This window comes from Phasianus colchicus, chromosome 6 (assembly GCF_987193195.1).
Source record: "Phasianus colchicus chromosome 6, bPhaCol1.hap1.1, whole genome shotgun sequence".
In the NCBI taxonomy this organism is placed as follows: Eukaryota; Metazoa; Chordata; class Aves; order Galliformes; family Phasianidae; genus Phasianus; species Phasianus colchicus.
This window is the reverse complement of record NC_143441.1, coordinates 52809344-52822140: the sequence shown is the minus strand read 5'-3', so window position 1 is coordinate 52822140 and position 12797 is coordinate 52809344. Positions and strand designations below refer to the sequence as shown.

The following is a 12797-nucleotide window of genomic DNA, read 5'->3' as shown; positions in this document are numbered from 1 at the left end:
AAATGAGAGCACATGAGTGCCCTGAAGGGGAGTTCTTATGGGAATTAAAAAGCATTCGGTGAGACTTGGCAGGAGAGGCAAACCTTGGTTCTGTGTAAAGAGGGGAACACACAGCCTATGCAAATGTTAAAAGTAAATCCCAAATCCTCTGACATTTCTTGGGATCCAGTAGCAGCATGACCTTGTGTGATGGTCTGTGCAGGGTGTCACTGAGATCCCAGTGAGATGAACTCTCTAGAAGAGCTTTGCAGAAGAATTAGGATTTAAATAGTCATTGCATTCAATCTTCTGTTGCATCACTGAAATAACCAGCATTGCACCATGTAGTGTGGTGGTGCTTTTTCCCAGATCAGTGAATGCACATATTGTGATCTCCATCTCTCCCAGGCCCTGGAGATGTACAAGGATGACTGGAACAAGGTCTCGGAGCACGTTGGCAGCCGCACCCAGGATGAGTGCATCCTGCATTTCCTCCGGCTCCCCATTGAAGACCCCTACCTGGAGAACTCAGATGCATCCCTCGGCCCCCTGGCCTACCAGCCTGTGCCCTTCAGCCAGTCTGGCAACCCCGTGATGAGCACTGTTGCCTTCCTGGCGTCGGTGGTGGACCCCCGTGTGGCATCAGCAGCAGCAAAGGCTGCCTTAGGTATGTGTTCACCCCAGCAGTTATTTCCACTTTCTCTGTGCATCTCAATTCCTAGAGGTTCTTTGAGATCGTGAGGTGTTCTCAGGTCTAACAGCCAGCAATGTATTTTGGTGCACTGGAACTTGGTCTGTAGACAGGCTAGAATAACTCTTACAAGCCATTGAGTTTCCTTTCCATGCTCACTGCCCAGTGGTGCTTTGCAGGCGCTGCCCTGGGGTTGCAGTGGCTCTGATTGCTGTTGGCTGGCTGTGTGTAAATGCATGATGCTGAACTTCCATTTTTCCCATTTCCTACCATTGAAACTCTCAGCCACAGCTGTACCCTCTGGGAATCTCAATGAGAAAGGATTTGGGTGTTTTTTCCCTTATTTTCATACATAAAAACAGATTTATGTGATTGGAAAGAGTCTCTCGTACCACACTGGAGAGAGAAAATCAGGCACTGAATGCAAAAAGAAGGAACATGCTCTCTCAGATACATCTTTGACAACTCATTTTGACATCAGCCTTACCTGCATGCTGATTTGAGATCATAACCATTAATTTTCCTGTAATAACCCCCAATGTAACATCATGGCTGATTGTTCACAGAGGAGTTCTCTCGTGTCAGAGAGGAGGTGCCCTTGGAGCTGGTGGAAGCCCACGTGAAGAAAGTGCAGGAAGCAGCACGTGCCTCAGGGAAGGTGGATCCCACGTATGGGCTGGAGAGCAGCTGCATTGCTGGGACGGGACCAGATGAGCCAGAAAAGATGGGTGAGCATGTGAATGCAGAGGGAGCTGCACACAGCTGAGCTGGGCCCTTTCTTCTGCCTCTTGATAGATTGTGAGCCCACCTGCAGCAGGAGATGGTGTTGGTAAGGGGCAGCACCGGGGCTGGTCATTCCTCTTGTGCTTGCTGCAGGATTACAGCAGGTGGGCTGTAGGATGTATAACTGTGAGGGTGGATGGTGATAGGATGAGGGGGAATGGTTTTAAAGTGAGACAGGGGAGGTTTAGGTTGGATATTGGGAGGAAGTTTTTCAGCCAGAGGGTGGTGAGGCACTGGAACAGGTTGCCCAAGGAGTCTGTGGATGCCCCATCCCTGCAGGCATTCAAGGCCAGGCTGGATGTGGCTCTGGGCAGCCTGGGCTGCTGGTTGGTGACCTGCACACAGCAGGGGGTTGGAACTGGATGAGCACTGTGGGCCTTTGCAACCCAGGCCATTCTGTGATTCTGTGATTATTGGCTCCTGACAACAAGTTAATAACTCAGCACCACCTTTAATTCTAGCAATTTGCTTTCCTGCTGTGGACTAATGGAAGTTTTCTTGCTTGGCATATGCATGAGTTGAATGGACAGAAATAGCAGAGCAGAAGGTTTCATGCCAATCCTGTGGATTGGAGCAGTTGGACAGTGCTGCCTTTCTAGTGTTGTGGTTATGACACAGCAAGCTGAGTTTTGTTGGCTCTTTGTCCTCCAGCTGAACCTGTTGTTTCTCAGACACCTTAGCTCTGCATTGGTTCTCCTTATGGCTGTAAAGTGGAAGAGGGCAGATATAGACCAGATATGAGGAAGAAATGAGGAGTAAAGAACCGTGAGCATGGTGAGACACTGGCACAGGTTGTGCAGTGAGGCTGTGGATGCCCCCTTCCTGGAAGCACTCAGCCAGGCTGGATGGAGCTGTGAGCAGCCTGCTCTGCTGGGAGGTGTCCCTGCCTATAGCAGGGGTTGGAACTACATGATTTAAAGGTCCCTTCCAACCCCAACCATTCTATGATTGCACAGCAGTATGGTGAGCACAGAGGGATATTCAGCTGCATATCTGCTAGTGTTCTCAGATCCCTTCATCTCCTGAGCTTGGCACAGCTCTACCAGCTCATCAGTGTAGCATTATTTTTCACTCCAGCACTGCTGACTGCTGCTTCATTCAGCTCACCACAGAAGACAGTGGTGAGTTCAGTGAGTAGCTTTGGTCAGAACTGTGCAGGGTTTGCTCTGGGCTGACCAGGGGGTTGGTTGGACCTGGCTTTGTGCATCTCATCCTTGAGCTGCTGTCAGCCTGTGCAGAGACATGAGCTCAGTGCACACTGCGTGATGGGATGGTGAGAGACTATGCTCCACTCCATACAACTGAGGATGAAGAGTTACTTATTGTCCAGTGTGATTTTGTGCCCCTTTTCTGTGTTCCTGTTGATAGAATGAGAGGTGGTGGCCTCAACTTGAGCTGGAGGAAGATCAGGTTGGATATTGGGAACAATTTCTTCTCCAAAGAGCAGTTGAGCACTGGCACAGCTACCCAGGAGATGGGGGGTAACCATCCCAGGGGTGTTCCAGGCCCATGGAGATGTGACACTGTGGGCATGGTGGGATGGCAGCAGTTGAACTTGCTGGTCTTAGTGTGGCCTCTTCCAACCTGAATGATTCTCTGCTGCTCTGAGAACAACTTTTGCTGTAGTATTCACCCTATTAACCTCTATCATGAGTTCTTTGAGCCTTCATTCTCCATCCTACAGCACAGTTGTGGCAGTTCACCATATCCACATCGCTGGTAGAGTTGCTGGTCTGGCAGCCCTTCCTTTAGGAGAACCTGCCCACAACTTTCAGGCAGGACTGTTGAGATGCTTGTCATGTAATGTGTGGAGCTGGAGAGCAGCTGCCCATAACACGATTACTTCTGAATGAGCTGCAGTGAGTTGTATAAGTAATACTGCCCTGTTACGGCTAATGCGATTTGTGTTGGGCTGTGACTAATGGCATAAATTAGGACAACAGCAGATGGCTCTCCCCGGGGGAGCTGCTCAGCAGCAGTGAAGTGGGTCACTGTGATCAGCACCTCCAGCTCAGCCATGGGTCGTGCTTTAGGGCCGTGTTGGGTGTGCTGGGCTGGGCTGCAGCTGTGCTTCGGTAGCCAGACCCAAAGAGGTGCATCTCAGTGTCACCACGGAGAGCTGAAAATGCCCACTGTGGCTTCTGTACTGTAATTAGAGCTCGTCAGTTGGTGTATTTTAGAAGTAAAGCTCTTAGTGTTGGTGAATTATAGGCATTGCAGAGTGCAAAAGGGGAAAGCAGCACTGGAGTGGTTCCTGGAGGTACTGCTGATATCCAGGGACATGGGCTGTTCCGTCCTTGTTGTTGCAATCTCTAAGTGGTGGCTCCTTTCAGATTGATACTGTAAGGCACAGCAGAGTCAAGAGAGGCTTCCCAGGGCTGTGGGTTATCAGTGTGATGGGAGATGCTTCTGTTGGAATGAAAATGAGCCACCAAAGGAGCCCGGCTCTGCGGGTGGGGATGGAGCTGCAGAGCAGTGTGCAGCACATCCGTGTGCTCAGCTTTTCTCCCACATCTCCTCTGAGTGTGTGTGCTTTCCTAATAACTTTCCAGAGGTGATTAACTGCACTGCCTGCATATACGTGTGCCAAATTGGGCACTGGGGAGTCTCTGAAGTGCCTGTGGTGGAGGCAGCTATGTGTGGATTCAGGCCTTATCTACCAAGTATTTCCCTGGCACTGTTTCCCTGGTGGTGTATGGATGCTTTGCACTGTAGCTCATCTGTGACAGCAAACACTGGGGGAATGGTGCTCTGATTTACTGCTCCACTGCAACTGTAAGCAACGTAAGTGATGATTAAATTTAACACTTTATGGCCGGTCTTGTAACTTATAGTAGAAAAGCCAAACATAGGTATAGAGGAGAAGCTCTTTTACCTCATTTTTGGCAGGATGATTTCTCATGGATCCCCCAGACTGTGCTTTAACTCTGAAGTATTCCAAACCCTGCTGAAATGGGCAGCTTCCCTCCCCACAGCTGGAGCCCCATGGCTCAGTGCAGCTCCTGCTATGGGGGTGAGGAGCAGCTCTCCTTTCTTCTCTCCCATCCTGCAGGTTTCGCATTGCAAAACCTCTGAATGGTGTCAGAGCATCGTGGGTGTCCTGTAAAAGGGATTGCAGGGTTTTTCTCATTAAAGTCAAGTCTTCCCCTTTTGTGTTAGGAACGTGCATCTCCAATAATCAGCTCTCATTTGCATCACCAGTTTTATTCTCTTTAACCTAATACCATCACGTAGCAAAGTCAGGAAGGTTGTGTTTGTGTCTTGCAGAAATGCAGGAGTGGTTTCTCTTACCTCTCACACGGAGGCTCAGAAATACATTTATTTTTCTTTGCAGATCTTTTCGTACTTGAGTTTGTGATTCATTTTTACTGGATGTTAATTGCTTACCAGGTACTGGAATTAATTACATTTCATCCAGAAGCAAAAACCTGCTTGAACCCAGATAAACCTATTTGTAACTCCAAAACTAATAAGCAATAGCTTTCTTCTTACTGCATGTAGGACTTCCACGTGGGCTCCTTGGTGTGCACAAGTATGGAGTGAATGGCACAGCCAGCAGGAGCTGTCACTGCAGATAGTGGCCTGGGAGCTGATACAGGGCAGCACTTCTCAAAATCCATTGACTCCAACCTGCCTCGAGTTGTCATCCTCAGTTCAGAACATCTTTCCTTACAGCCAGGACTTGCAGACCTAAGTTAAGTCAGGATGTTTGCAGTAATCTTGCTGTCACACATAACATACCTTCTAATTCTTTCTGTAGCTGAATGTGACCCTCTAATACAGAAGAATTTCTGAAAGAGTCAGTCAAGTGTGCTCGGAGAGTCCAGTGGTACCTGCTATTCCTTGCTGATAATGCTGTACGTGATGGTTTTAGTTGAGAACTTTCCATGTGAAGGCTCAGAGGGAGGAGTGCCAGGCTGGATGGGGCCCTGAGCAGCCAGAACTGGTGGGTGGCAGCCCTGAGATGGCAGAGGGGTGGGCTGGAATGTCCCTTCCAGCCAAACCATTCTGTGGCTGACTCTGTGGCCGACTCTGTGGCCAGCTCTATGAGTCTTACGGTGTGTTTGCCTTGGCACATCTTCTGTGGCAGCAGTCACTAGCAATAGCTGCCAGGATCTGCAAGTAAAAAATGAATACTTGATGAAACTCACCTCGGCTGCTGTGCAGTTTCGTAGTGAAGGCCTGAGAAGCAGCAGCAGTGGTTGGCCATGCAGCTGCACAGCTCAACCCATGTGAGTATCTCTGGGTGCAGCAGGGCACCTCGCTTCACCACCCACTGCTTTTCTTAGCCCTGAGACTGGCAGCTTTGCTGCTCAGAACACAAAAACCCTCACCCTCAGGACTGAGGTTAGAACAGAAGGGGGAATTCAGTCCTATCTGAAAGACCTGATTTTGTCTTTTGGGTAGAGCAAGAAAGCTTGTGTCCTGTGGGACTTGCTCTGAGCTTAACTTCTGAGGTGCGTCCCTTTCCACCACGAATTGACTCATGGTGGCAGATGGGTTGGATAAGAAGATTTATCTTCTTCAAGTAAGCCAAGAGGGAAACCATCATCTTGGTCAGAGATTTCAATATATTTTTCTTCTACGTTATTTAATGATTTTCATATATATATGGAAGGGGCTTCTGTAAAAACTTTTCTACAGAACTACTGCTGTTGAAGGAATGCATTCTGTGCCTCTGTTTTGCTTCAGTGTAGCACGGGGGAATTAGCAGTAAAAGGAGGATTACAGAGAACAGCCCCCCTCCACCAGCTGGTGTCTTCAGATGGGTGAGGGCTTTCCAGCAGCCCTGCTGTGTTGGTACAGCAATGTCTGCTGGGGGCCTGGGCTAAGCAGGCTCCCTCCTTAATGCCTGTGTACATGCAATTGCACTGGGGTGTCTGTTCTGGCAGCTGGGAGCACAAGGCTGAAGCTTCCTTCTTGTCTTGTTATGGAACAGTTGGGGTTGTTTGGCCTTTAGAACAGTTTTAATGCAAAGTATTGGGAAGTGGTGCAATGCTCAGTCACCTTCCTGGTGTTCTGCATCGAAACACTTGTTATCTCCTGTCCTTCTCCATCAGCACACTTGGTATCTCTTATCCTGAAAGGCCTCAGGATCAGCAGGAGCGAGTGAGCCAAGGGCTGGCACCAGGAGGCCGGTCCCAAGGACAGCATCCCCACTGCTGTTAAAGCCCTCCTCTCAGTGCATACACACAGCCATGGTGCTGACATTGCTGCTGGAGCACTGCCAGAGGCTGGGTCTCTGTTTTCCCTTTTGCCCCTTTAGCTCTCTTACAGTTGAGCCTTAGTAGGTGCCAGAGGTGGATGGGCTGCGAGGCGGGCAGAAAGCATTCTGTAACTCCCAGGTCTGGCAGTGCTGGCAGAGCTCCTTGCATGTCTGTGTTGCAGCTATTTGGATGCCATGCAGACAGTAAATAAGAGGCTATTAGCTTGAAGAGCTCGGCCTCATCAGCCAGAACCCAGACGGGCAGCAGCAGGAAGCACGTCATCATGGGCTGGAATGTGTCCATCCTGATGGCTGCTGCTGTGATGGCACTGCAGCCAGGGTTGGGTATTTCTGGGGGTCTGGTGCAGTTGCTGCAGGTTCCCAATGGGAAGAACACAGAGAAGGTCCTGGTGGATGAAAAACTGACCATGAGCCAGCAGTGTGCTCTTGCAGCTTGGAAGGCCAATGGTATCCTGGGCTCCACCAGAAGAGGGGTGGCCAGCAGGGACAGGGAGGTGATTGTCCCTCTCTGCTCTGCCCTCATAGGGCCCACACTGCAGCACTGCATCCAGGTCTGAAGCCCCCAGTACAAGAAAGACAGGGAGCTGTTGGAGAGGGTCCAGAGGAGCCACAAAGATGAGCAGGGCTGCAGCACCTCCACTACAAAGACAGGCTGAGGGAGCTGGGCTTGTTCAGCATGGAGAAGAGAAGCTGCGGGGTGAATCATTGCAGCCTTCAGCACCTCAAGGGAGCCTGCAAACAGGAGGGGAGTCAGCTCTTGGGAAGGGGAGATAACAGCAGGACAAGGGGAAATGGTTGGAAGTTGAGGGAGGGCAGATTTCAGTTGGATGTGAGGGGGAAGTTGTTTGCTGTGAGAGTGGTGAGGTGCTGGAACAGCTGCCCAGAGAGGCTGTGGATGCCCCGTCCATCCCTGCAGGTGTTGAAGGCCAGGTTGGATGGGGCCCTGGGCAGCCTGGGCTGCTGTGAAATGTGGAGGTTGGTGGCCCTGCATTGGTGGGGGGTTGGAGCTTCGTGATCCTTGAGGTCCCTTCCAACTCAACCATTCTGTGATTCTGTGAATGCACAGGAGGCAGTGGGTGCTGTCTGGACCCACACATCCACAGCAGTTGTAATATTAAGTATTTTTTTTCAAGTGAGAAAGAAAAAAAAAAAAAGAAAGTGTTTGGGTCCAGTGAGGCTGTGGATGCCCCCTCCCTGGAAGCACTCAAGGCCAGGCTGGATGGAGCTGTGAGCAGCCTGCTCTGCTGGGAGGTGTCTCTGCCTGTAGCAGAGGGTTGGAACTACATGATTTAAAGGTCCCTTCCAACCCCAACCATTCTATGGTTCTAACTTGGATCACTTCATTGATCCAGGCCTCCAGGACAAAGCTGCAGGTACTGCTGTCAGTACAGCTGGGGAGGAAGTGGGAGAATGAAGGAGCATGGTCAGGGTGGGAGAGTTGTCCGGGAGCATCCATCACCTTTTGGACTGTCTTTTCTGACTTGAACATCATTATTATTCAGTTCTGATTCATTGGCCTCCTTATATTGATGTAGTGAGATGGAGGTTGGCCTCTTCCCAGCTAACAGCAGTAGAACAAGAGGTAATGGCTTCAGGATCACCAGGGGAGGATCAGGTGGGATATGGGGAACAGTTCTTTCCCCTGAGCGTGGTCAGTGCTGGCACAGCTGCCCAGGGAGGGGGGGGTCACCATCCCAGGGTTGTTCAGAGCTGTGGGGATGTGGCACTGAGGGATGTGGGCAGGGGGCATGGGGGAGTGGATGGGGATCTCAGGGGTCTTCCCCAACCTGAATGCTTCTGTAATTCTGTCTGTATGGCATGTGAAATGCCAGCAAATCCCACTGTATTGTTTGCAGGCCATCAAGTGCTGGCGTAGGCAGTAATGAGGCATTGCTTTGGAGAACCTTAGCACAGAATTGTGGCATCTGCAGGATGAAATTTAAATCTTCAGCTGACCTGCAGCCCTGGAGAGTGCTGCTGGATGGGCCGTGCATCAAAAGCAGCTCAGGGGATCCGGTGCTGAGGAGGAATTACAAGTCTGGCAGCTCTGTAATTGAGGTTAATCATGTAACTGACAACCATCTACAGAACCAAATTGGCTGTATTGGGGAAAACATTGTGTAATGCTGTGACTTAGCAGTGGGAATTACTGTGCGACTCCAGCACTGCGGAGCTGTGTGTTAAACTCTTCTTTATGTCGCTAAAATTGATAGAGCTGAGTGTTTCCCCCTCTGTGGGTAAGCTGGGTGTATCAGCAGAGCACAGATAATGCCATGTTTTGTCCTGCTCGGTGGGCTGAAAAGAAAACCTGTTACATTTACATTTGCAAGTAAACTTGGTTTTTAAACCAAGATTAATGTAAGAGGCTTTGTGTCCTCCAGGATTTCAGTGCTGTGTGGCTTTCCTTATAAACCATCATCAGTACGGAACAGAAAATTGAGTTAATTCTGAAATGAGCGTAATGAATGAATGTTATGACAATTCTGAATACTTTATTTGTGTTCTCAGATGGAGCCGAAGAAGAAAAAATGGAAACAGAGACAGATGGGCAGCAGCCTGAGAAGGTAAACTCAGCTCAGCATATGGCTCTGATGAGGCACTTCTGACACTCACAAACCCAAAGTACTGCATTCTGAAAGGCCTAACAAGGGGGTAGGAGTGTGCTGGTCAGTCCTGTGAGAGCAGCAGTGCTCCCCAGCAGTTTGCAGTCCCCACTCCACTTGTAATGAGTGGTCTGGTCTTCAGTCATAGCAACGTTTCTTTTGCCAGCATCTTGTTTCCTAGTCCTGAGAAAAGGAGGTTGGGGCTGGGAGGAAGTGTAAAGCAGTCAGTATCAAATGAATTGTGGAGACTTCAGCTGCAGAAGGACATTGGTTTGCTATTGTTCAGGACTTGTAGTGGTCTAAGGCAGGACTTGCTTTGAAGTCTTGCCCTGGAAAAGTCTGTCTCGTGGCAAATTGCCTTTCCCAGAGTTGAATGCAGCTTTTGGCTCTGTCAGGACCAGGGGGATGAGGGCCTTCCTGGGAACCGGTGAGTTGTTTGGGTTCCTTGCAGTGCTTGGCAACCATGATTGAGTAGAGCTGAGCAGACAACCTGAATAATGATTAACTGCTGTTGGAACTCTCCAGTGACAATGGGAGCAATGCTTGTTCAATCCATGTGCATCTCTGCAGCTCTGGGTGCTGCTTCGGGAGCTGTTCCATCCCCTGGATGTGGGAAATGAGGTTGGGCTCAATGGAGATCTCTATAGCTAGTCAGTGAAACTCCTTTTTGCAGGAAATCTCCAAGGGGAAAATGATACTTCCAGTTATAACCATGAAGCTGCTGCTGATCTCATTGATGCTATCTTAAGGCACCCAGATTTAAATTATTTCCCTTCCTTTTTGCAAAAATTGCTCTTTCCCACCAATTTCTGGGCAGAAACACATCATTCAGCTGTGGCATTTGGTCCCACGGGTCACTGCTGTGGTTACAGTTCCTCACAATTCAGAGATAACATGTGGGTAGATGAATGCATTCAAAGCCAGGCTGGATGTGGCTCTGGGCAGCCTGGGCTGCTGGTGGGCAACCCTGCACATAGCAGGGGGTTGGAACCAGATGAGCTCTGTGCTCCTTTGCAACCCAGGCCATTCTGTGGTTCTGTGGTTCATTCTATGGTTCTATGAATGCTGCACGTGCTGTTAACATAACAAACACTGGACAGGGTGTGAGGTGTGCCCACATCCACGTGGGGACAGCAGGGAGCAGAACACGTGCTCACCTGCCATGGATCTGTAGGATGTCACATCCCATCAGGTGGAGCACTCAGCCTGGGCTGCTGGAGCTGATGCTGCAGTTTCTGGTTTTATTCAGGTTGTTGTTATGAGTGTCAAAATGGGCTTAAGCAGAAGTCAGCCTTTAAAATTTAATCCTCCTTTATGATAGTGAATTAATTTGAAAGCTGTAAACCAAGTCAGAAGTGAATGCCTTCTATAGCTCTCGTTCTCCAAACAATCCTTCATCCCATTTAGGTTGAAAGCAAAGCAGAGAGTGAAATTGAGGAAGGTGATAAAGCACAAGAAGGAGAAAATGAGAGGAATCCAGAAAAGGAACAAGAAAGCGAAGCGACTGCAGACACCAAACCAGGTAATGGTCCCCAGCTGTTCCTCAAGCTGTGCTAGCTTTAATAGCCTTCCCCTAAAGTGGTTGGAAGGGACCATAAACTCGACTGTGGCAGAAGTATTTCCTCCTGCACATCAGGCTGCTTCGTGCTTCAGTAGTAAATATTCTGGTTTAATTTTGCTGCAAAGCTCAGGCGCTGAATTCTTCCTTGAACTCATTTTAGAGCTCAGCTGAGCTTTCTTCCACAGCATGTTGTGACTGGGTGAAGAAATTACAGTTGGAGAGTGAGTGTAGGTCAAAATTCTTTTCTTCTGCCTGTATTACACTCCATTTGATCACACAAAGAAATGGGGCTGCCCACTTCTACACTTAGAAATTAACTTGGTGGGGTGATTTCCCTGTGAGGTGCTGCAGAGTCTTTATTTTGATGGGCTGTTCCTCCATGGGATGTTCCTCTTGTTATTTAACATCTTCCCTTGTGCCTGGTGGGTGTATTGCTCTTACCTGGGGCTTACAGCCAGCATGTTGGCACCAGGAAGAGTGAGATGCGTTGGAATTCATATAGAAAGGAGAGGTGGTAATGGAGTTGGTCTGGAAATGCAGATAGAAGAGGTCTGGTGGAAACACACTGATGGTAGAAAAGGGATAAACAGGATGGAAACTGAAAATGTTTGTTGGATCAGATCCTTTTAAACCAATGCTGTCCCCACTTCAGCACTCGGATGGGCGGCAGCAGTAACGTAGGACTGGTGGTGTGTGGATGAATGGGTTGGTTTGACTCAGAGCAGTGCAATTCCTGTCCTGGCACCGTGCTGCTAACAAAGGGGGAACGCACGTAACAAACTTGGCCACAAATCTCTTGCAGAAGAAAAGGAGGCAGAAGAGAACAAGGAGAACGTTGATGCAAGCAAAGACAAAGAAATGGAGGCTGGGAAGAAGAAAGTGGAACACGAGATCTCGGAAGGAAACGTCGCTACAGCTGCAGCTGCTGCTCTCGCCTCAGCTGCCACCAAAGCAAAGGTTTGTTCTGCACACAGATCCACTGCTTGGTTTGCAGTTCACATTAGATCTCTTTTTAAAATGGTCTTTTCTTCCAGAGCTGTAGAATTTTGTGTTCTGATCTCTAATACCTTGAAAGGCCACAGATGCCATCTTTGATTCCTTCTGCTTGGCCTCATCAGTGGAGCTGTGTAACGTAATTCAGGCGCTGCTCGTGCCTTCATGAAGTCAGTGAGCATCCCTAAGAAGGAGCCCTAACACTTGGCATCCTTTGCAAGGACTTCCCTCTGCTCAGTGGCCCTGGCTGTGGTGCTGTAGGCACACAGCTGGGAAGCAGCACCCTCATGTTGCCTTCGTGCTGTGCCTTTATGAGCCCTTGTTGGGAACAAGGAGGTGATGTGCTCAGATGCAGTGGTGCAGTGGTTTTTATGGACAGCTCGATGAAATCTGAGCAAAGAGGTGCTGCTGTCTGCTCACAGTGTGCTTTTGGCCATCATTAGTCTCCTGTTTGTTTGTCTGCAGTCCCTTAATGAGCTGTGTTTTGAATTGCTGTCCTGTCTGGTAGCTCTTAGACCCCATAATTACCAATTGCATGCTCTCCTTTGTTCATTCTCTTTTTGCAGGAGCCAAAACGCCTTTGCTTCTTTCACAATATCATTTTCAGCATCTGTTTTCTTTTCACGTGGTTTCTGTCTGCCTTCCTTCTGCATCACATCTGCACCCACACTGCTTCCAGTCCCAAGCCATTCCACCTAGCACAGGATAGCACAGGGATGACCCACTGCTGCCTCATCAGCCTTGCAGGTGTTTCCAGCCGTGCTTTGCTTTAAAGCATTCAGTTTAATCTCTGTTTGATGGAAATCTTTGTTCTCTGAATCAAAACCATATCCCACTTGCCTTCCTTAGGTGCAAACGAGTGCTGGAGGGGGAAGGGACTCAGCTAATGGTGGTTTTCATTATGATAATACTGATATTCCCGAAGAATTCTAGCTTTACATTACAGGAAATAATATGTTT

General features: G+C 49.1%; 1 protein-coding gene across 1 annotated transcript in view; it reads left to right on the top strand.

The window, feature by feature from the left end:
* The window catches only part of SMARCC1 (SWI/SNF related BAF chromatin remodeling complex subunit C1), a 70586-nt gene that overhangs the window by 42380 nt on the left and 15409 nt on the right, over positions 1-12797 (top strand). The window contains exons 20-24 of the mRNA XM_090143287.1: positions 388-646; positions 1237-1398; positions 9189-9244; positions 10691-10805; positions 11647-11801. Of these exons, the coding sequence (XP_089999413.1) occupies positions 388-646; positions 1237-1398; positions 9189-9244; positions 10691-10805; positions 11647-11801 (747 nt within the window). The remainder of the gene's footprint in view (positions 1-387; positions 647-1236; positions 1399-9188; positions 9245-10690; positions 10806-11646; positions 11802-12797) is intronic.